Source organism: Delphinapterus leucas, chromosome X, assembly GCF_059928025.1.
Source record: "Delphinapterus leucas isolate spDelLeu-1000000601 "Yukka" chromosome X, BTC_Dleu_Yukka2, whole genome shotgun sequence".
Lineage (NCBI taxonomy): Eukaryota > Metazoa > Chordata > Mammalia > Artiodactyla > Monodontidae > Delphinapterus > Delphinapterus leucas.
The window spans coordinates 57,984,619-58,007,126 of NC_143150.1; the positions used below are offsets into that span (position 1 = coordinate 57,984,619).

At 34.7% G+C, this 22,508-nt stretch overlaps 1 protein-coding gene across 1 annotated transcript in view; it reads right to left on the reverse strand.

Annotated features, from left to right (window-relative positions):
• Nucleotides 1-22,508, reverse strand: part of LOC149744253 (dachshund homolog 2-like) — a 401,383-nt gene that overhangs the window by 154,364 nt on the left and 224,511 nt on the right. The window contains exon 3 of the mRNA XM_089904300.1: nt 5,153-5,265. Coding sequence (XP_089760426.1) covers nt 5,153-5,265 — 113 coding nt within the window. The remainder of the gene's footprint in view (nt 1-5,152; nt 5,266-22,508) is intronic.

Consider the following 22,508-nt stretch of genomic DNA (forward strand, 5'->3'; position numbering starts at 1 on the left):
AACAGATGTTCAGGAAACATATGTTAATGAAAAGACAGCCCTCAGAATGGGAGAAAATATTTGCAAAAGAAGCAACAAAGGATTAATCTCCAAAATATACAACAGATCATGGAGCTCAATATCAAAAAAACCCAAACAACCCAATTAAAAAATGGGCAGAAGACCTAAATAGACATTTCACCAGAGAAGACATACATATGGACAAGAAGCACATGAAAAGATGTTCAACATCACTAATTATTAGAGAAATACAAATCAAAACTACAATGCAGTATTACCTCACACTAGTCAGAATGGCCAGCATCAAAAAAATCTACAAACAATAAATGCTGGAGATGGTGTAGAGAAAAGGGAATCCTCTTGCACTGTTGGTGGGAATGTAAATTGATACAGCCACTGTGGAGAACAGTATGCAGGTCCCTTAAAAAACTAAAAATAGAACTACCATATGACCCAGCAATCCCACTACTAGGCATAGTCCCTGAGAAAACCATAATTCAAAAGGACACATGTACCCCAAGGTTCATTGCAGCACTATTTACAACAGCCAGGACATGGAAACAACCTAAATGTTCAACAACAGATGAATGGATAAAGAAGATGTGGTACATATATACAACGGAATATTACTCAGCCATAAAAAGGAACGAAATTGGGTTATTTGTAGAGATGTTGATGGAGCTAGAGTCTGTCGTACAGAGTGAAGTAAGTCAGAAAGAGCAAAACAAATATCATATATTAATGCATATATGTGGAATCCAGAAAAATGGTACAGAGGAACCTATTGCAGGATGGGCATAGAGACATAGACATAGAGAACAGATATGTGGACACAGGAGGGGAAGGGGAGGGTGGGATGAATTGGGAGATTAGGATTGACATATATACACTACTATGCGTAAAATAGATAGCTAGTGGGAACATGCTATAAAGCACAGGAAGCTCAGCACGGTGCTCTGTCACTACCTAGATGGGTGGGATGGGGGGTTGTGGGAGGGAGGTCCAAGAAGGAGGGGATATAGGTATACATATAGCTGATTCACTCCATTGTACAGTAGAAACTAACAAAACATTGCAAAACAATTATACTCCAATTTAAAAAAGAAACATATGTTAAATGAAAATCATGAATTCATATACATTTTTATCTATAGACAGATATTAATTGATGATACATACATACATATATACATACATACTATATCTCTTGGTCTGTAGTTACATAGATATAATCTCTAAATTGATATCAGACAATATTGTCAAGAATAGCACCTGTGGGTCCTATCTTAGTGAAAAAAGAATTATCATCAGTAATTAGTATGTTGATTATATGTATAGAAATTAATTTTTGGAGTAATTTTTAGATACCTAAGTACATTTAAATTTCCCAAGTATTTTAATGACCCTACACCAATGCACACACACACACGCACACACACACATTTTTATTTATACTTTTCATTTGCTAAATGAGATACGTTTATTAATACCAGAGACTTTAACATAGCCACTCTCTGAATTATCTCAAGATCTGAATTAGTGGGGTTTGAATGAATCAGTTTCCATTATACAGAGGAAATATAACAAAGAGGAAAATAAACATCTTTGAAATGGAAAAATGATACACATCAAAAAAGGAAATAAAATCACATAAAGTAGAAAATTTGAAATACCTTTATGCTAAGCAGATAAAACAATACGGCATACCTGATATTATTCTGCATTTTTAAGAATTTACATGTCAAGCTATATGAATAAATAGAGAGCTCTTCTCAAATGACTTAACCATTTCTAAACCTTTTTACTTTCATTTTTTTGCTTGCAACTGTTGGGGGAAAAATAACAATTTAAAGGCAAAAATAATATACAAAAGCATCACTATATTTAAAAAGTGATGTCATGATCATTGCATTTTGTTACCCTTAGACCCCATTTTCAAATTGCAAATGCAAAGAAATAATATAAGCAAATGGAGAACAAGTTTCATTTACTTAGGCAAACTCAGTAGGGTTCAAAGAGGCTTCTCCAGACATATGACATTGAAACAGAAGATAACAGCAGACTCTTATCAATAATTAATTTGACAGTTGTATGTAAAATTATACAGAGCTGTAAAATATTATCTCTTTCTTTACAAAAAAATGTTGAGACATAAGAACCTGAAACAGGAAAACACTGTAAAGCATTTTAACAATCATTTGGGAAAAAAAGGATAATTCCCAACCCATAACAGATCATATTAAAAATATCAACTGAATTCTTCAAAAGTATATTTAAGTAAAATTAATGAAAGTTAAGTTTTTAATGGATAATAAGTATAATGCCAAATATGAAACTTACTGATAGCTAAATTGAGAATTGATTCTATCTCAATTATCTTTGCTAATGGAGGAGTGAAGAAGTGTGTCTAATGCAAAATAATGCATAATCCCAGAATTATTTCTATTTCGCTTACAGAGCATTTTTCTTCTTATATGACTGTAATTGAGTAGGATATCCTTGAGCATGTAAAATAAATTAATGTATTCTAAGAAGAGAAATTACTATAGAGCTGTGCAGATTCCTCTTCCTTCCCGTTTAATGATTTTTCTACTGTCTGCTATTTAGACTGACGTATTCATGCCTTTCCCTACTCAATCCTTTATCTATCTCTATCATCTCATTCTAGGCACAAGCAAAGGGTTATGAATTGAGGAGTCTTTTTTTGTTCCAATAATTCTCATTGTGGTAAATCCAAGTTGTAAGACGGAAGGCCAAGGCTCTAATCCAAGGAAGGAGGCTCCGTTATCTTGTAGGAATTGAAGCATACATGCCAAGTAAATTAGGAGGGGATGAAAACCTCAAACTGGATTTTAACATTTACTATAAGACATCATGATGATGAGGAAAAAGTATGGGCCCTGGACTTTAAAAGACCTGGGTCTGAAACCCAGTTCTGCCACTCAGTTGCTCTGTAACCTCAAGCAATTAATTTAAACTCACTGAGCCATACATTGTTTACTTGAAAAATGAAGACAATATTCATAAGGTTACTATAAGATTAAATGAAGCGTATATAAAACACTTAGCACCCATGTCTGGTACTAATAGAAACTTAATATATATTACAGGTTTTTCTCAACAGATAAGGTACCGAAGTTTACTCAAGAGTACATTAGCCTCAAAGCAATTATAAAATCCTTTTTTTCTTCCATCTACACAGGATACATCTTTCATCAGGACACAGACCTGATTATTTACATGGTACTGATTCTAGGCTCTGTCAATGTATTTTAGAAGTCAATAAATACATTATCATTTATTGAGCACCAAGGTAATATATTTCAGGCACTGTTATGCCCTCTTTATTCATTTATATGCACAGGGCTGCTTTCTTCTTGTATCAGAATTTGTTTATAAATATTTAAAGTCTAAAAAATCATTATCTAATCCCCAAAGTCTGAGTCTCTTCCTAAATTCTCTATCTTAGCTAATGACATAATCATCCAACTTATAACCTAGGCTAGACATGAATCATCCTAGATTTCATCCTCTTGCTCTCTATTTTGATCAGTTATCAAGTGTGTTTAATTCTAACTATGAAGCAACTATGAATCTCTTTTCTACTCTTGAATTCTCCTCAATTCAGGTCCTCAGTATTTCTTCCTTCATTGCTACTTACCTTCAACAGCAATTGTTTTTAAAGCATTTACTCAGTTACTTATCAGTGGTTCCTTTTACCTACAGCAGCTTTTTTTTTTATTTGAACAAAATCCTATATGAAATAGAACATGTAAAATTCTGAGGCAGAAGTGGGGAACCTAGAAGTACTTCCCCAATCCCATGTCAGCCAGTAAGGAAAGTCCTTGAAAGACCCTTTGGAAAACCATTGGTCTATAGGGAAAAAACTGTTAAACAAGATAGCTCCACAAGCTGGATTTTCCCACTCTTTCTAACTCTAACTCTAACTCTAACTGTATCACCTATAAGTCTCCCATCTTAAATCTCTGCTCCCATCTCTTCCACTTAATTGCTATTCCCCCTAGCATACCAGGCCCTTTCTCATCAGCGTATATCTGTCTACAGAGGATGTTTTTCCTCTGATTCTCCATCTGTCCAACACTCAGCCTATAAGACATAACTCAAATCTCTATGAGCATTACCCAACTTAACAAATTGATTTAGTTGCTCCCATTCTGTGATATTATAGCACCTTGTATGTACTTGTATTATAGTCTCTATCATACTTTAATTAAATTGAAATTATTAGTTTACATGACCTTCTCCCTAATTCTACTGTGACAAGGACTACTACTCATATAATTTTGCATTACCTAGGATCTAATACCCAAAACACATTAGGTTTTTTTAGTTTTATGTATCATTGAAGATACAAAGATCATATTGTCATTAAATACATTTTCTACCACATAGTAGCTTTAATGATTTTTAAAGGTTCAGTTAGAGAAATAGCAAGCTTATTTTTTTTCAATTCCTTTTTTTAAATTGAGGTATAGTTGCAAGCTTATTTTTGAGTGTTTTATGTGCTTTTATGTTCTTTGTTTTAGAGAATCAAAAATGCAAGTTTATGAGACTGGTATTTTTAGGGGAGTACTGTTTATCACAGTGTTCGATAAAAAACACTGAATCATTATTTAAGACAATGACTACTTGCACTTTCTTCTTTTCTAATCATAAGGTACTACCAGGGATGATCCATATTATTTCTACATTTTATCCTAGAGTAATAACATGGAAAAGATACACAGATGCCCAGAACTTTTGGAAACAAAAGGAATATTATTGAGACATATCAACAAGCAGGTATACTACATCCCATAGGAGGCTTTGAGAAAATGCTAGTTTGGCCAGTCCCCCCCAGCCCCCGCCATCTCTGCCCACAGCACACAAAAACATACATACATACACACAATAAGGCCTTGAAAGAGATTTCTTACAAGGAAATGACAATTAATTTTTAAGTCATGTCCATTTGATTTGAGTCACTGGAATAACAAAACTGTTTTCATGAATAATCAAAAAAATTCAATAATGTAACCTCTAGTAGAGCTTGAAAAGCTCTGAAGGACAAGGCAGTTAGATCAATATTAGTTCATTTCAAATGCTGAGCAGTATGAAGAGACAAGGCTGATCATCGGATGGATTTTATTACCTGTCGGAGTGATAAGGCCTGGTGATAAGAGGCCTGGAACTGAATGGGGCAGAAGGCGAGCATTGTCCTGCAACACTCCCAAAGAACGCTTAGGAGGCCTGCCAGGCCTTGAACTGTTGAAAAACAGACAAAGATCAGGTTAAAATATGCTCTTTGGAAATACCATCACTTGCTACATTCGCCTAAATCTTGTTTAATTGCCAAGAATGATATACTTTTATATTAAAGACTATTGTCATTGATTACTAAAGGACCAATACTTTATACTAAACTTCCAAAATAATTATGGCAAGCATTAAAACCATAAGAGATCAATTTCTAGTTTAGATTCTATTTACAAGCCAACACTTTGCAATACAGCTTACCTGTTGTGAGAAACCCAAAGTTACTCCCGCTCTTAAAGGTACACTTGATCCCTGGTATTAATACATGCAACTGAGATCTGAGATAGGGGCTCACAGAATTAGGATCATATAGAATATGAAGTGATTAAGTCTCTGTTCAGCATGCCAGAGGTGAGGGGTAAAAAGCTGATATGTAGAATAAGACCTGATGTTTACTAGCATTTCCACAGCTGCTGGGAGCCCACAAGGAACAAAGAACCCCTGCCCTCAGGTTTATTTCATACCTATTATTTAAACCAGGCTGTATAACCAGCAGTACACTCTCTTGGAGTGGCTGTACTAAGGAAACCTGCCACCTTTGCAATCTAGGCTGTTTTGTCTCACAGATTGATTGGTATTTTTAACTGATGAGTTGATGCTAAACTTAAAACATTAACCTAACCTATTCTATTTGCACATTCTTCACCCAGGTGTGAACAGTTTGCAGTTGCAAATGTTAATCCATAAAATAATGAAATAGAAAGTCAGTATCAGGCTTCCATCTTGTACTCTAATACAGTCAGTGTACTAAATATATCATTTAGAAGCTGTCACTACATGAACAGACTTATAAGTCACTGAACATTAGGATCAAGTCATTCTCAAGTCATGCAGTATATTTCAAATATTACTTTCTTAATGTTACTTAAAATACTGCTGTTGCTTCTTAGTAGAAATGCAGTTTACAAAGCTGAATAAGAGGGATTTTGACAAAATACTGCAAAATACTATATTAAATAACCCAAGCTGCAAAAATGTATAAGGTTCAGATAGAGAACATTTCCAAAAATGACTTTTTGTTCACAAAGAAATTTAAGTTAAACCTCACTCTATCAACATTGCAGTAGCAAAGTGCTCCATCAATGTAAGACAAACTCTGCTTTCAAATGAAGACGACTTCTAGCAACCTTATACAGAGGTACTATTACCCAGTTCATTTTTCATACACTGTGCTGATGTTATTTTCTTTCATTGTACATCAATATTGTATATCAATCTAGCATGAAAGATTCTTTTTTTCTCATTTAATGTTTCAATTTTATAAACTGAATCTCCTCTCCCTCTTTCTACTCAAGTTTGGGCTATAATTTATTTTCTTTAATTCAGCGTTGTTATCCTGTTTGTCCTTGCCCTGTTTTATGGCTTCCTAACTCTTTGAAGGAATAGTGATAAGAAAAATATCCAATTTACTTCAAATGCCCTAAAGGATCCCAAGGTCACTGAACAATATTCATCAGGTTATATCCAGTCATTAGAAAAAGGCACTTTTTGTTGAATAATCGTCACCAAGTCTGTACTTTCCAAGTGATTCTTTGTATCTTTCTATTTGTCAGAATTCAAGCCTACTAACTTTATTAAAGACCACCTGATAACTCTTTGTACTTTTCCAGCATAAAAATTTCAGTGCTGTCTTTATGCTCATAATCAATTTCAGACAGGCTGTCTCCAGAAGAAAGCAGCCTGATGCTCACTCTACTTCCCTGAAACAGTTGTTGACAGTATACTTTGGAAGCTATAAGGTTTAAACAGTTCTGTTCCAAATTTATTGGTCAATCTCACAATTTGATGTAGCTCTTTTCCAATAAGCTGACTCAGGCTTGGTGGGCATTAGATTACAGGCCTCTTAGTCTGATGGTTCTACCTTAAATTCCAAGATTTGAAAAATTTGGTCAAATTTCCCACCATCAGATCTATATTGGGGAATTCATGGCTAATGTCACAAATGGCTTGGTAGTATTTACTACAAATGCTATAAGCCAAGAGGATCATATTCTCCATCCTAACATTATTTTCAGTTTATAATTTTATGATGTTGGTATGATTAATTGTGAGCCTCCCCAACTAAAATATAAGGTCATGAAGGCAGCACATATGTCTGTTTTTGTTTGTCACTGTACCCTGAGCAATTCTCATGGTGTCTAGCACACAGTAGGGGCTGGTAAATGGTTAATTAAAATCAGTTAATGAGTAATGATAGGACACATTATTTTGCCATGGCTACAGTTTCCAAATATTCCTTTGATTGCTCTATTATTGACCAAATAAAGAGAAAGCCATCATTTAATCATCAGGTAATCACTTTTAAACTTTGGACTTTACAGCAATTATAAGAGCTTCAAAATATGATCCAGTCCAATCTGACTATTTACAAGGTTAAAGAAGGGTAGATGATAGATACTGTCTTATGTCTGAAAGTTCCTACAAACTTCAAGACCCATTCAAGGGCTGAAGGTTCCAGCAGTTATTCATGTGTAATGACAGTTTCACTTATTCAATCATCCAATAAACAAACATGCACTAAGTGCCCATTCAGTGTGTATCTGGCATTGAAACTAGGTATCAGGGTTACAAGGTTAAAAAGTTAGCTTGACAAGGGCAAGGGTTTTGGTCTGTTTGTTCATTGATATATTGTGAGAACCTAGAACAGCTTCTGCCTTTGAAGAGCTTAAGGTCTAGTGATAGAGATGTGTGTTTGACCTGCTATTTAAAATTTATGATTAACTCTTTAGTGAGTATGGTTGTGTGATGTATACTTCCAAACTTGTTTAAACTTATCAGTGAGAAAAATCATATTCAGATGCCTTTGTTTATACTCTTGGAAAGAAGACTTGGGCCCCTAGGGTAAACTAATTAGAATAAAATTTGTGAAGGTGCTTTATAATCAATAGAGCTCCATACTAATACAAGGTAGATTTATTCTTACTTTTAGACCAAATAACCCTCAGTAGTAAGATATTCTTAGCAATAAAGTTCTTGCATTTCTTTTCAAAGAATACAAGCCTGACAACATGATGAAAGACTATGGAGGACTCTGTAGAAAGTTGGGAAATATTCTTGATAGGTGATCTTGCCACACTTCTTATCTTTAAGAGCTTTATTAGCATTAGGCAGATATTTACATATTAATCAAGACAAATAAACATGTGGTGATTTAACTAGAAAACTGTTATTTGGATGACAATTTAATCAGCATAGGTTGAAAGGTTCATCATTGCAGCATCCTGTTTCTGCTAAAATATTGATTGTGTTACTGATTTCAGTAATGCTTTATTTTACAGGGCACAAATAACCATGTAATTACTCTTTAAATGAATGATAATTGCTTGTTGGCAATTATTTGTTTTCAGTTTAATTACAAGGTTATTTGTACTCTGTAAAATAAAACAGGCCCTTTTTAAAGTTCCCACTCAAATGGCTCAGTGGTTATATTACCCATGAGCATCATAAACAAAACTTTATGGTACAAGGCAAACAATCCGCCAAAATAGCAAAACTCTTATTAAAAAGCTCAGCTAAATCTTTGAGATCATCAGCTTTATAAAATCAACATTAGGTGTAACATTTATAGGTGGTTTGGAAGGAAATTATACCAAAGGATCATGATTTTCTCTGGGTCCAGGTCATCCTATAACATAATTTATCCTGATATGTATTTTACCCTTCACTCTGTAAACTTCTTCAGAAGAAATGAAGTAGTAACTCAGCTTCCTGCGATTAAAGAAAACAACAAATTGAAATATGTATCAACAGTATTTCATTTTTCTGCAGTTAAAGTGGATTACCATCAGAGCGTTACCTCAAAGTTTATAAACTTTGTAGAGTTGACGGGTCCCTAAGAAAGAAAGTCAGTAGGTCTTCTGGTGTCAACAAGATATGACACAGTCTGTGAAATATCTATTCCAAGTTGTAATAAATTAGCTGATATTTTGCTCATTAAGATTATGAAATTTTACTGTTGGAGTTATTTTTATCTTGTATCATCAGCCATTTGTATATGAATCAAGGAGTAAACAATTGAGTAATTTTATTTCAAAGAAAAAATCTTATTAATAAATTAATTAGTGATGTCATGAGACTTCAAGATATTTAATGTAAACCATATATCGTCAGCACATGATTTAGTGAGGAACCACAAGTCATGTTATCCTCTTCAATGAAAGTTTGTCTTACTACTCTTTAAAGAAACACTCATAACATTCTTGGACAAACTGAGGATATAGTGGCAGTTAACTGTGGTATTAGCAGCAACTTATAAAGATCGCTGCAATTGGATTCCTGAAGTGGGAGCTGCAAGCCATGACCTGGGATTCACTTTTCAGAGCCATCACTGATATTTAAAATCCCTTGGGACAGTCCCTGAATGTGTCATTTTTTTCAATTACATTAGAAGCCAAGAAAACCAAGAATGGCATTCGCTTTGAAGGTGTTGTTTACCTGACTGTGAGAATGCTGCTCTGACTTTTCAATATGCTTGTTAAATTAAATAAGAATCTTTCTATCAGAACAATAAGACTTTTAATTGCATTGCGGATTAATAATAATCTCTTAGGCCTGACATTTATTACAACATTTCAAGGATGCCAATACTAGTTAAACTCTACCTGACCTTTCAGTGTTTATGAAGAGAAACAAACTCTGACCTCACAGCAACTTAAATCCATCTTCTCTCAGTGTTAGCAAACTGATCACTTGTCTATTGCACTGGATTGTATTCTCAACCAGATCAAAGGCAGCAGCAACCAATTCAGCACCCGGGAAAAAGTCATCCATGCAAAATGGGCAATTAACATTAATCATATATGAAATTGTTCAAGCTGATAACTGGAACCTGGTCACTATGGTAACTCTCATAAAATGGTGCTTATGTTAAACTGGGCATCAATCAGCTCTTGGTTTATGGGAACTTAAAGTGTGGCTCATCATGTCTCTAGGAGCTATCAACACAAGGAACAAAAAAACACACCAGAGGCAAGGTCATTTATATTCCATTACCATTTACTTCCTTTTTCAGTTCTTATAGGCATATCCAAAACTTAAATTTGAATACATTAAAAGCATCAATACCAGCATTCCATTAGAGTTAGGGAAGTTAAGGAAATTATCTTTAACATAAGGGGGTTCAGAGGATGAGGAAAAATCTTCCTTGTTAGGGTCATGTCTTACAATACCAAGGATCATGTAGAATAATTCATGTTTAGCATTAATCTTATGATTGTAATAAATTGGATAATTTATAGTTATTATTTTAAATGGTGATATTTAATTTCCTTTTCTAATGCTGAATTTCTATTTTTCCTTCAATAAAAAAAGAAATCCGATGTAATAGACAATTTAAGGGTTGACTACTCACTTCTTAGAAAGTATAAATGTGAAGCTATTTTATACTTCATTTACTTGACTCTCCTCCCTATTTAAATTAAATGTGCTCTAAGCCTGGTGTTAGCACCTTTAAACAAGTTTAGTTTTTGTCATAAATTGACTGAATTCTAATAAACGTCTTAGTATAATTAACAAAGATTGTATAACAGAAATGCTGGTATATGAAAAATTCTTAGTAGCCTCTTTTCGTTCTGCTTATGTAATTCCAATTAACATCGATGGAATCATTGCACCTTAGTAAATCTTAGAGTGAATCAAATTAAATAACCATTTCCCTAAAGATGCAGATGTAGAGAGTGGACTTAAGGACACGGGGAGGGGGAAGGGTAAGCTGGGATGAAGTGAGAGAGTGTCATTGACATATATACACTACCAAATGTAAAATAGATAGCTAGTGGGAAGCAGCCGCATAGCACAGGGAGATCAGCTAGGTGCTTTGTGACCACCTAGAAGGGTGGGATAGGGAGGGTGGGAGGGAGACGCAAGCGGGAGGGGATATGGGGATATATGTATACATATGGCTGATTCACTTTGCTGTAAAGCAGCAAGTAACACAACAATGTAAAGCAATTATACTTCAATAAAGATGTTAAAAAATAATAATAAAATAAAAGGTTTAAAAAAGAAATAACCATTTCCCCTTCTAAAGTGTATCATACCACTGTCAGACACAATGTTTTTAAAATACAGGCATTCTTGAATTCAAAGAATGTGTCACTGCTCAAAAATTTGATATTAACAGAATGTTAAGAAGTTAACATTCACATTTGGATACATTCCACTGGCATCTCAAATTCAAAATATGCCTCCCCAAATCCCACTCCCCACACCTTCCTTCTCTTGTTTTGTCAGCAATATAGGCATGCTTTTCTTTGCCAAAACTATAAACTTGAGGGTAATTTTGATTCTCCCTCCATCTCTCCCTTCATTTTCAGTCTCCAATATTTTTGTTCCATTGTAATATATGTTGCAAATTTCCATCTCTATCCATTCCTATCTCTAACACCCTACTTCAGGCCCTCATCACTTCATGCCCAGGTTATGTTCAACAAGTTGTTTCATTGTTCCAATACATTCTACATAAACTGTGATCTGAATTTTGGTGAAACATCTTTTCATTATGTCATCTTTTGCTCTAGAACCCTCAATACTTCCTGAGTGCATACAAAATAAATTCTAAATGCCTTGGTCTAGCAATCTGCCCCAATATATCTTTCTTCCCTTTTCTCTAATTACTTCTTAAATGAATGTCCTTCTCCAGCTGGATGAGTAGATTCCCTATCTGCTAAGCGTAGTATTTGACCCTAGAACCCTTCCATTGTGAAATATCTTCAAGGTATTAGGGTTCCTGGGGAAAAATTTTGTTAAGCTCCACTGTCTTGGGAAGGTTTCAGTATAACCTGCTGTAAACGGTGCTGTTTTTCTGAAAGGCCACTGCCTTTTACTTTGTGTCATCGTACAGGCTCTCTTTAATGATTATCACAAAGGGAACTTCAGTACCAGCATTAAGGGAGCATGTTACAACTAGCCAAAATATTATTTTTCATGTCTGGCAAATGAAGTCCCATTGGTAATTGTCAGTCTGTGCATAATCCCATGATGATCTCAAGAGTTAACATTTCATGTTTGAATGTCAATCAGAAACTGCAGGAGTATTGTGTTAATATCACAACTCTGGAGAGCTTAGGAAGTTGAGTAAGATTTTTAGGAAGCTGATCACTATTAACCTGACTGCATTAGTCTCTATGGTTAGGAATACAGCCTGGAAGAACATATTTAATGGATAAATACAGAAGCCAGTTTCCTTGCTGATTTAAAATCTTTTTAAAATTTTGCTCTACATGGATAAATATTAGCAACCCATATTAAAATAAAACTACTTTAAACAATCTTAGATATTCAGTGTAATGCACTGGAAAGCACTAGGACTTAAACCTGAGTTCTAATCTCAGTTGTGGGAGGCAGACTTCCAGAATTCTCCTCCATCCCAAGATTTCCAGCCCTAACTGCTAAAACTGTGAATGTAATGAGATATTAAGTTATATTGCATGGTAAAGGTGATTTTCTACATGTGATTAAGGTAACTAATCACATGAATGAGCTAATTGAAAAGGAGATTATCTAGGTGGATCCAATCTAATTATATGAACCCTTTCAAAACAGAAAATTAGAGAACATAACATTGCTGGTATGAAAATGGACAGCGTTATATGTCAAGGAATGCAGGTAGCTTCTAGAAGCCAAGAGTAACCCTGGGCTGACAGCCAGCAAGACAACAGGTACACAAGTTTTACAGTTGAAATGAACTAGCTTCTGTCAACGTCAATGAGCTTGTGAGCAGATTCTACTGCAGAGCTTCCAGATAAGAGCCCATCCTGACCAACACCTAGATTTCAGCCTTTTAAGACTGTGAATACAGTCAAGCTCCTCCAGATTTCTGACAGATAGAACTGTGAGACAGTAAATGGTTGTTATTTTAAGTTGCTAAATTTGAGGCAATTAGTTGCACAGCAACAGAAAACTAATATACCAGTTTTGCCATTATTGAGCTGTGTGACCTCAGGCAAATTACATGACTATTCTAAATATGTTACCTCATTTTACGTTTAGAGATGTAAACTAAATAATCTATTAATCTGACCATTAGAATCATGCTACATTTCTGGTCAAAAGCAGATAATTCATTAACTTCTAAGTATACATAGTTTTCCACTTTCTCATATGTCTATTTTAGCTCATATTTTAAGTAAAGCTGCTGGATTGGTCCTATGGAAAATTACTCCAAAAAAGGGCAAAATGTGTGCATAATACTACAGCATTATCCTCACCTTATAGTTGTGTGTAGATAATTAATCAATATATGTGAACACCAGTTTGAAAAGCTAAAAGTGCTACACAACTTAAAAGGAAGAAAATTCTGACACATACTGTAACATGGATGAACCTTGAGGACATTATACTAAGTGAAATAAGGCAGTCACAAAAAGACAAATGTTATAAGATTCCAATTATATGAGGTATCTAGAGTAATTAAACTCATGGAAACAGAAAGTAGAAATGTGTTTGCCAGGCGCTGGGAGGAGGGGGGGAAATGCGAGTTGTTCTTCAATGGGCATAGAGTTTCAGTTTTGCAAGATCAAAAAGTTTTGGAGATCTGTTGCATAACAATGTGATTACAGTACTGAACTATACACTTAAAATGGTATAGAGGGTAAGTTGTATATTACATGTATTTTACCAAATTTTTAAAAAATAAATAAATAAATAAAATGTTTAAGATGATATATTTTATGTTATATGTATTTTACCACAATTTTTAAAGTGCTATATAAATTCAACAGTAATATTACTATGCTTGCAGTTATTGAGTTAAAATTTCCACTGAAATAATTTTGAAGGCCAAAATAAGTCTAGCCAGAGAGATATATCCTGCAGTTTACATGTTAGAAAAGTAGTTTTCTCATCTGAATGATAGTACTGAAAGAAGTTCCAACTCTCCCAACCATCTCCTACTACATACTTAATTTACGTTCTGATACGTCCTTACTTGTAAGGCAAAACTCAAGAGCTCAACCTTTACCCTTTAATTTCACAACTCTAATTTTTCCTTAAGGTAACTGTAATACATGTAATACATGTTTATACACAGATTTCTTTCTCATTTTCCTTCCCCATTCCTTACTTTGATAGGAAAACAGGTTTTTTTAGGTATTCCTCCCCCAAAAAACCTTTGCCCCCATCTCTTTCCCACTTCAAAATAATAAAGAAAATTTTCATCAAAGACAGAGTAGTTCATAGCAGTTGACTAGAAAATAGAGAACTAAATTCTAATTTTTCTTTGTTGCTGACTGTGGCATAGTCATGGATAAGTTGCTAAACTTTAGTAAATAGGCATGAAGATCTTCAAGGTGGCCATGGCAGTGGACATGCATTTATAAGGTTCCCTGCCCGCCCTCACTTTCATTCTGAAGTCATGTAAATTTGGGTAGATTCAGATATCACAAGTAAATCCTGACACAATGTGGCCTGGATACACATTAACACACTTTTCTAAAAGCTATTTTTCTTCCTAAATCATCGTTCCCATGAGGCAGCAAAATTCAATAGCCCAGCAAGGGACTATGAACCCAGAAACTGAATTTATCTGTGCCATTGATCCAGTTTGTGACCCTGAGAAACTCAACTTCTCTATGCTTCAGTTTTATCATCTGCTAAATGGGTACCAAAATGATTTGATTCAAGGAATTATGAAGAATTGGAAACTCCCCTCTCTAAAATCCTCCACAATAAAATAATATGCAAGAAGGGAAAATAAACAGCTAATGTGTGAGCATCTTTGAGCAGAATTTTCCAATTTAAACAGATTCTCACTTTATACAGTAGTGGTGTGGTGCAGCATACAATTACTTTGATAATGTTTTTATAGGGGTATCCTTGAAGCTGTTTATTTTTTCTTCATTAGCTGTTCTAAGTCAAAAACACTATCACTTTCAGTATGGAATTCTCAAAATAACCTTTTACTTCACTGTCTTCAAGCAAACAAACTTAACAAATCCAACTGCTGGCAAAGATTATTTTCCTATTTCCTTCTAGGTTCCCCTCACCCAGTGTGAATAAACTCTTCCTGTAAAAGAGAACCTTTTCCAAAACACATGGTTATTTTCCCCCATACCTAAACTTACATCTCTTCTTTAACTATAGGAAAATAAAATCAATGTAATTTGCATATTTTAATGTTCCCTCATAAGTACATTTGACTCTCACTAGAATGTTTTACCACTTTCTGAAGCAAAATGAAATTTAATAGCACTCATGGCTAATGTGGGTCTCCATTTCAGATGAGATTTCTTGATAATACTGATGACAATTTGATCCTATAGCTCCTACTACCAACAAGACAAGGTTGCAAAAAGGGCAATGTGATACAAGTCCTTAAGACTGACTTCTAACTAATGTGAGATAAACTTGAAACCAAACTTCACCAGCTTATCCATATGTTAGATTTAGATTCAAAGCCTATACAGGCCTCTAAGAGTAGGATATGTTGTTGTGGGCACATTCCTGATGGCTAAACCCACAGCACAGTTCAAGGTTAGAAAAATGCCTGACACAGCTCAAAATGGAAAACCATAGTTTTACTGTGAGAAAATGAATATATACACACTTATGTTCACTGTTTAACACTTGAAATGACAAAATTTATCCTAAAATATAGGGAGGGAAATGGAGTAAAAAAACATTAGAAACTTTTTCAAAGTTTACATGAGGGAACTGTATTTATAAGTAAGAAATGAGAGTATGTATTTATTCTGTGTGATTTTGCTTTTGTTTTTTGATTCATGCCATTACCTAGACCATTACTCTTATATTAGTATTATTATAATTATTGTACTAGAAAATACTTTTTGTGACAGAATCACATAGTGTATGTATTCATTGTCTTTGGAATTTCTCTTTCTGGGGGTTGTTTTCTTCTTTGAGAGAATGCTATTTTCTGGCACAGCAGGCTAGACAATAACAAATATGCTGTTAAAATAACATTCGCCTCAAGGCAGGAGGATTAGATAGAAATAAACTTTTATATCCTAAAATTAGAAGTATTTCAAAAAGAAGTGTTTTATCACTGATAATTTTTTTCCAAGATAAATTCAACTAACATGCTTCTATTACATAATCATTAAATATAATTTAAAGCCTGCTCTAAGCAGCGAAAGCTGTTGATTGCTTCTCCTTTTTGGGAAAAAAATAACATTTATCAATGTCAAAACCACAGAAGATTTAAAATTCTTAAACACTCTTGGCAAGTTAACCCCATCAGTGGGGTGTACTGAGAGCAATGTAATATCCACCTCACAAAAGAGCTGATGATAACCCTCACTCTAACGCTCCTTCTATGTTCGGAACAGCAAGGCATTTCCTTGCATTTCATGTGTACAACACTTTCATCTTTTCAGGCATTGTATGAATGTAAATTAAATTCATCTCAGCACCATGGTAAAGTTATCAGCTTGTCCCACTCTGCCTGTTGTAAAAAAAAAAAATTAGATGTAACTAGAATATAGCTACTTGTCTTAACTCTAAATTTCTTATTGATAGGGACTATATAGCTTATTGAATATGTAGTGCTTGATTGTGCCTAACAAAATTCTTGGTACAAAGTAAACATAATCTAGGAGAGAAGGAAGGAAGGAAGGAAAGGATGGAGGGAGGGAAAGATAATTATTTTTCATGTTTTATCAGGATACTTTGTACTGTGCTATGGAAGCGCTTTTGTGAGATTCTTTTGGAGCTTTGGAGGCAGAAGTAAGAGCCAAATATATTTGGCTCCTGAACTCTCCCAGAACTGGCTTAAAATACCAAAATTAACAGGTGGCAGGTTTACAATTAGTGCAACAGGAGAGAATCACACTGAATATTTTTTGCAATCTAAACTTTTGAAAGAGAACTTTTTTGAAAATTGGCAGGATATAAAAATCGAAAAGTATTTTCCTTTTGTTTCCTATTTAAATGAAAGGATTGGTTCTACTTCTAACGTACTTGGTTAGAAAAGCCATCCACAAGCTTAGTTTGAAAACTGGGGAAGCAAGGTCAGTGAGGTAACACAGTTTCTATTTAATTCTCAATTTACATTAAGCCACAGGAAAATTAATCATTCCAAATAAACTTCAAAGTAACAGTGAGGAAGGAAGGGGCTTTGCATTTTCCTAAACCCTTGCTGAGAGGCTATTGTATCCTTTATCTTCCTGTCTTCCAGAAAGTTAGTGGTTGTATTTAACTTAAACTATTCATTTACCCTTCAGATATAACATATCTTGAGATGCTTTTCAATGACTATAAGCCGTTAAAGAGTACAAACTCTCTGACAGCTTCCTTTAAATTCTTGCGTTTACAGGAGCATTTCACAAACCCATCTACACAACTGCACACATCATAATTTACACGTTAACTACAACAGGGTTTCACCTTAGGCCTGTTGCCAAGAATAATCATTTTAAATCTTTTTATCCTTTCGTAAAAGGATAATTATAAATGTGAAAGTAGCAGCAAAGGAAAGGTGTTAAGAAAGCACTTAGAATAATCTCCTCCATTTGAATACAGGATGGCTGATGAAGAAGAGAAGGGAAGGGAGGCAAACCAATTCTTTGGGTGAGACGTAACATGTCAAATGCAAGGCATGAAACATTAAACCGAAGGTGTGATAGATCTGTCTAAACGTCCCAAACAAAATCAGCCTGCCTTTGTGCTGGAAGGACAGGAAAACTCACAAACATTCCTCATTGGAATTTACTGATAAAAAGCCAGCAACAAAATATACATGCAAAAGGTTACTCACTGCTTGTACTTCCCATGAGTTGGGGCTGTCCAACAATTTAGCAACTATGTTTTCCCTGAAGATAAATAGTACGCTCATTTAATTTGCCTTTTGTTACAACCTGAATGCATATAGTTTAATCTTACTCTCTTCCTCCACACTACAGGTGTTTCCCTTTAGCTAATTAAACATTAACATTGTGCAACTGTCAGTGCTCTAAAATTGGTGGTTAATCACCTCTGACTAAGAGTACTACAGAAAGTCTAAGTAAGTTGTGTTCCAGATAAATTGCAATGAATACAAGATGTTTCCGTCCTCTGAAACATTACACTGGAAGTTCATAGTTTATTTTTCAAGATTTCTACTTTAAATGGCATTGTTTTTTTACAACTTCATTCCTTGAAGGAGTGAATGGTAGTGTGGGATATGAATAAAGGATGTTCTTAGAGGAAGTATGTCATATTATTTAGGACCTCACGTCAAAGTCAAAGACATGAGGGTTTTGCTCAAATATTGCTACTTGTAGTGTTGGGGAATTCCTTTTGTTTTGTTTTGTTTTTAATCAAGAAATGTCCTGATTAATGTTAAGGTTTACATCCTCCTATGAGCAAGCATCTATTACTACTCAAGGTAATATTTTTAATATATGGAGAAATAATAATCCATTACCAAAGCGATGGATATTGGGTTTGAGACAGCCTGGGACCTGGGGCCCTTTGCTGCAGTACTGCAATACTTACACTGAGACACACATCTCCAACAACAAAATACAAAGAAACTATAAGGGACTAAAAATAACTGCACGCATGCCCAGTTGGGGCAAATTCTAGACAGAAAGATACAAAAGACTAAAAAACCCAACTGCCACTTCTGAAGAGCCCAAGGCAAAAACTGGGTGTTGGGAGCAAAAGCAGGGTACTGTGCATGACCCCTGCACACACCACCACCTAAGGGGTGGGCACACCACCTAAGCCACCCCTCCAGCCTGACCCCTGCACACACCCCTACCCTCACCCCATATAAGGAACAAGCTCGCCCCCCCCACTCAGGGAGCCAGTGAGTGAGCAAGGGAACCTGTTACTTGTTCTTGCTCCCCCCCTGCTGCAGCAGGGGCCCCAATAAAGCCTTGCCTGAATTTCTTATCTGGCCTCAATTTCTATTGATTGGGGAAGGCCAAGAACCCTGGTCGGTATCAGGTTGAAAGAGAATACAGACAGAATCATGAAATTCAGAAGTCGAATGTATGTATCAGTGAGTGTATAAGTATATAAACTAAAACTCAGAACCCAAGTGAAAAAAAAGACCCTGAATCAGATCACCAGTCTGTCATTTGGGCTCTGAAAGCAGTGATGTGCCGGAACCAATTTTTACCAGCTTTCGAGCACCAATTATGTGCATCAACTCCTAACTTCACATTGAGGATCTCATGTCAGTAGCTTGACATAGGCCGTGCTGGGATTATTTACACCACAGAAATCAGCCAATACTACAAATCAGGGCTCCACTCCTACCCTAACCCGCAGCCAGTTGTTAAACATTTACCAGAACATAACTCTCTGAAAGGAAACCATGGTGGTCATGTCTTCTAAATCAAATAATTCTTCATTTGACCTTGCCATTTTCATATTTTATATAATTGAAGATAAAACTATTATATCTGCAATGAAAAATCATGAAGAAACACAGTGTAAAGTATCTGATTTTAGCAAAATTTAACTATGAGAAACAAATCTATATACCAAAAGATATGGAAAGCTATTTTCTTAAACATTTAGTAGTCCTGGAAATGAGCATATTTAGAAGCATAAGAGTATTACAACAGATTTGGAACTGCCATTATAATCTCCACAATCTTGGGTGAGTTACCCCACCCCTTGGACACCATTCCTCTATATTCGTAAGCTGAAGATGTCAGCTTAAATGACTTTTGTTCCTTCTATTTAATATTATAGGATCTTTGGGATAATACCAAGGAGCCTTCACTTGCCTCCATATGGGTCAAATTTTCCTGTCTTTTTATGGGGGGGCAATAACAGTCAGCATGGCTTATGAAGAATTCAATAGCAACTCTCACCCTTCAGAGTCTTGAGGTTTTTTATTGGATCTTCCTACATTATCAAGAATTCTTCTTTTCTGTACATTAACTATACACAAAGGTAAATGGGTAGCAAACTAAACCAACTGCATTCTGAGCAACAATGTCCTTACTTCCAGTTAAAATTAACTATTTCAAATCCAAAATTGTTTTTTGTAATCTGAGTAGGATATTTCAAAAGAAATAAGCTGCCTATGTACACATTGGTAGTTAATGTACAATGTTAATACATTATTTTTTTAACATTAATTTTTTGATATGATGCAAACGTTTAAAATGGTGATGATTTTTTAAAGCTCTCTAAGTATAATATATATCTGCAAAGAAACACAAAGCAAGTAAGTTATCAGCCTTTAACCAGAAACAAATATTTATAAGTAATATATAAATCAAAATTGACTAGATTTGGAGTGACAAAGACAAGAACAAATTGATTTAATATTTCAGACTTTGAGTTTATACACTTTTGAGAAAAATGCTATTCAACAGGTAGGCCAAAAAGTATACATTCAAGTGCTAAAGAGAAAATATTGGCATATGAATAAATTGGTTTAGGCCATCTCCATATTTAGTGATAATTCATGATAATTTATGGCAAGTCATAACTATAAAACAAGTATGATTCTTACCTAAAGTAAAAATCCAACATAAAAAAAAAGTCTAAGTTGACTGCTAAGTAACTGCCAGTCTCCTAAGCAGGGACAGTTCTAAGGAATGATTCACAATATGTATGTTCCCATGGTGGAAAGTACAGATAATGTGATGTGCAGCAATTAAAAGCATTTCCAAAACATTTAATGCTAATAACATGCTAATACCATATCTATGCTAGCAACCTAGCTATCGATGTTTCGGTAAATCATCTACCTGTAATGCAAACTATATTTGCAGTGTCACTGTTCAGCCATATGCTAAAACTATGGTCACTCACTTTTATTTGCCTGTTTAATAAGAATGGATTTTGGTATTGAAGAAATAGTTTATCATAGTTCTAGCTTTTATAAGCATTGCACTTCTTTCATTTAAACTGTTCTTTAATTATAACAATAATTACAGCTGAAATATAGAAATTTACACATCAAAATATGCCTTATAATATTATGTAGCCCCATGTGGTTATTGAGCACCTGAAACATGGTGAGTGCAAATTGAGATGTTGTGTAACTAAAATGCACACTGGATTTTGAAATCTTGGTACAAAAAATTAATAATGTAAAATATATCATTAATATTTTTATATTATTACATGTTGCAGTGATATTACTTTGGATATATTGGGATTGATAAAATGTATTAAAATTAATTTTGCCTATTTATTTTTAGTTTTTAAATGTGGAAACTAGAAAACAAAATTACACATGGGGATCACATTTGTGGCTCATCATATTTCTATTGGACAACACTGGTCTAGAATATATATAGTCATCTGTAAATATTGGTGCATCAAATGATCTTTGTTTTTTAAACCTAATTTCATTGATATTAAAAAAAGAGTCTGAAAAAGACAAGATGAAACCAAGAGAGATAAAGGTGTCACTTGGTGATTCAGCGGTAGAAAAGAAATACGCATAGTGGCTTATTCCGGAAAAAAATACAAGATTAAACATATTGATTGGAAGATGTTGAGGTTGGGAGTTAGGTGCCCAATCACAGCTCTGAAGTTACTTTATTCGTTCATTCCACTCATCTTCATTGTGACATTTCTTATATCTTAGTCAGATGTGCTCATGTCTCTCCAATGTAAAATTTAACTAATGTTTTATTTCCCTAGCTGTATTTCAAGTTCCTTGAGGATCCCTGCATCTTTATATTTACTTACATACATTATTGATGCTAAAAAATTGTTGGGGTATTAGCAGTCACTCACTATTTGTGAGTCTTAAAAGTTGACCCAGAAAGGAAAATTTCTAATTTAGGAACAACTACAAATCAAGAGCAGTCCTTACAAACAAATAAATTTTTAAAATGCACCTCCAGATACCTTTCTTCAGTTGCTAAAGCCTTGCTCCATGTATGCAAAATGTCACGGCTACATCTTCCTGTAAGTTTGTTATACTATTTGCTCACCTGCAGCCATATGGATTTCACTGCCATTCAGAATTAGGCAGCGATAACATCCATGGCCGTACTAGAGCAGGGCTAGCACCCTCTCCATTTAGGCCACACTAACGGGCTGAAAGCACCTTGTGGCCTTCTAAGTCAAAAGGCATGAAATAGACCTCCAAGAATTATGACCAGAGTTTGACTTTGGGGCCTTGCTTTGGACAGATCATTTGTCAGGACAATCAAGATTGCCTCTGTCTTAGTCTCATTCTAAAGTCCAAGAGAAAAGGTCTCTAGGAACTGATGAAACTGTCCAGCTCATACCCTTCACCTATCTATCGCATTACTATTATAAAGGCTGTT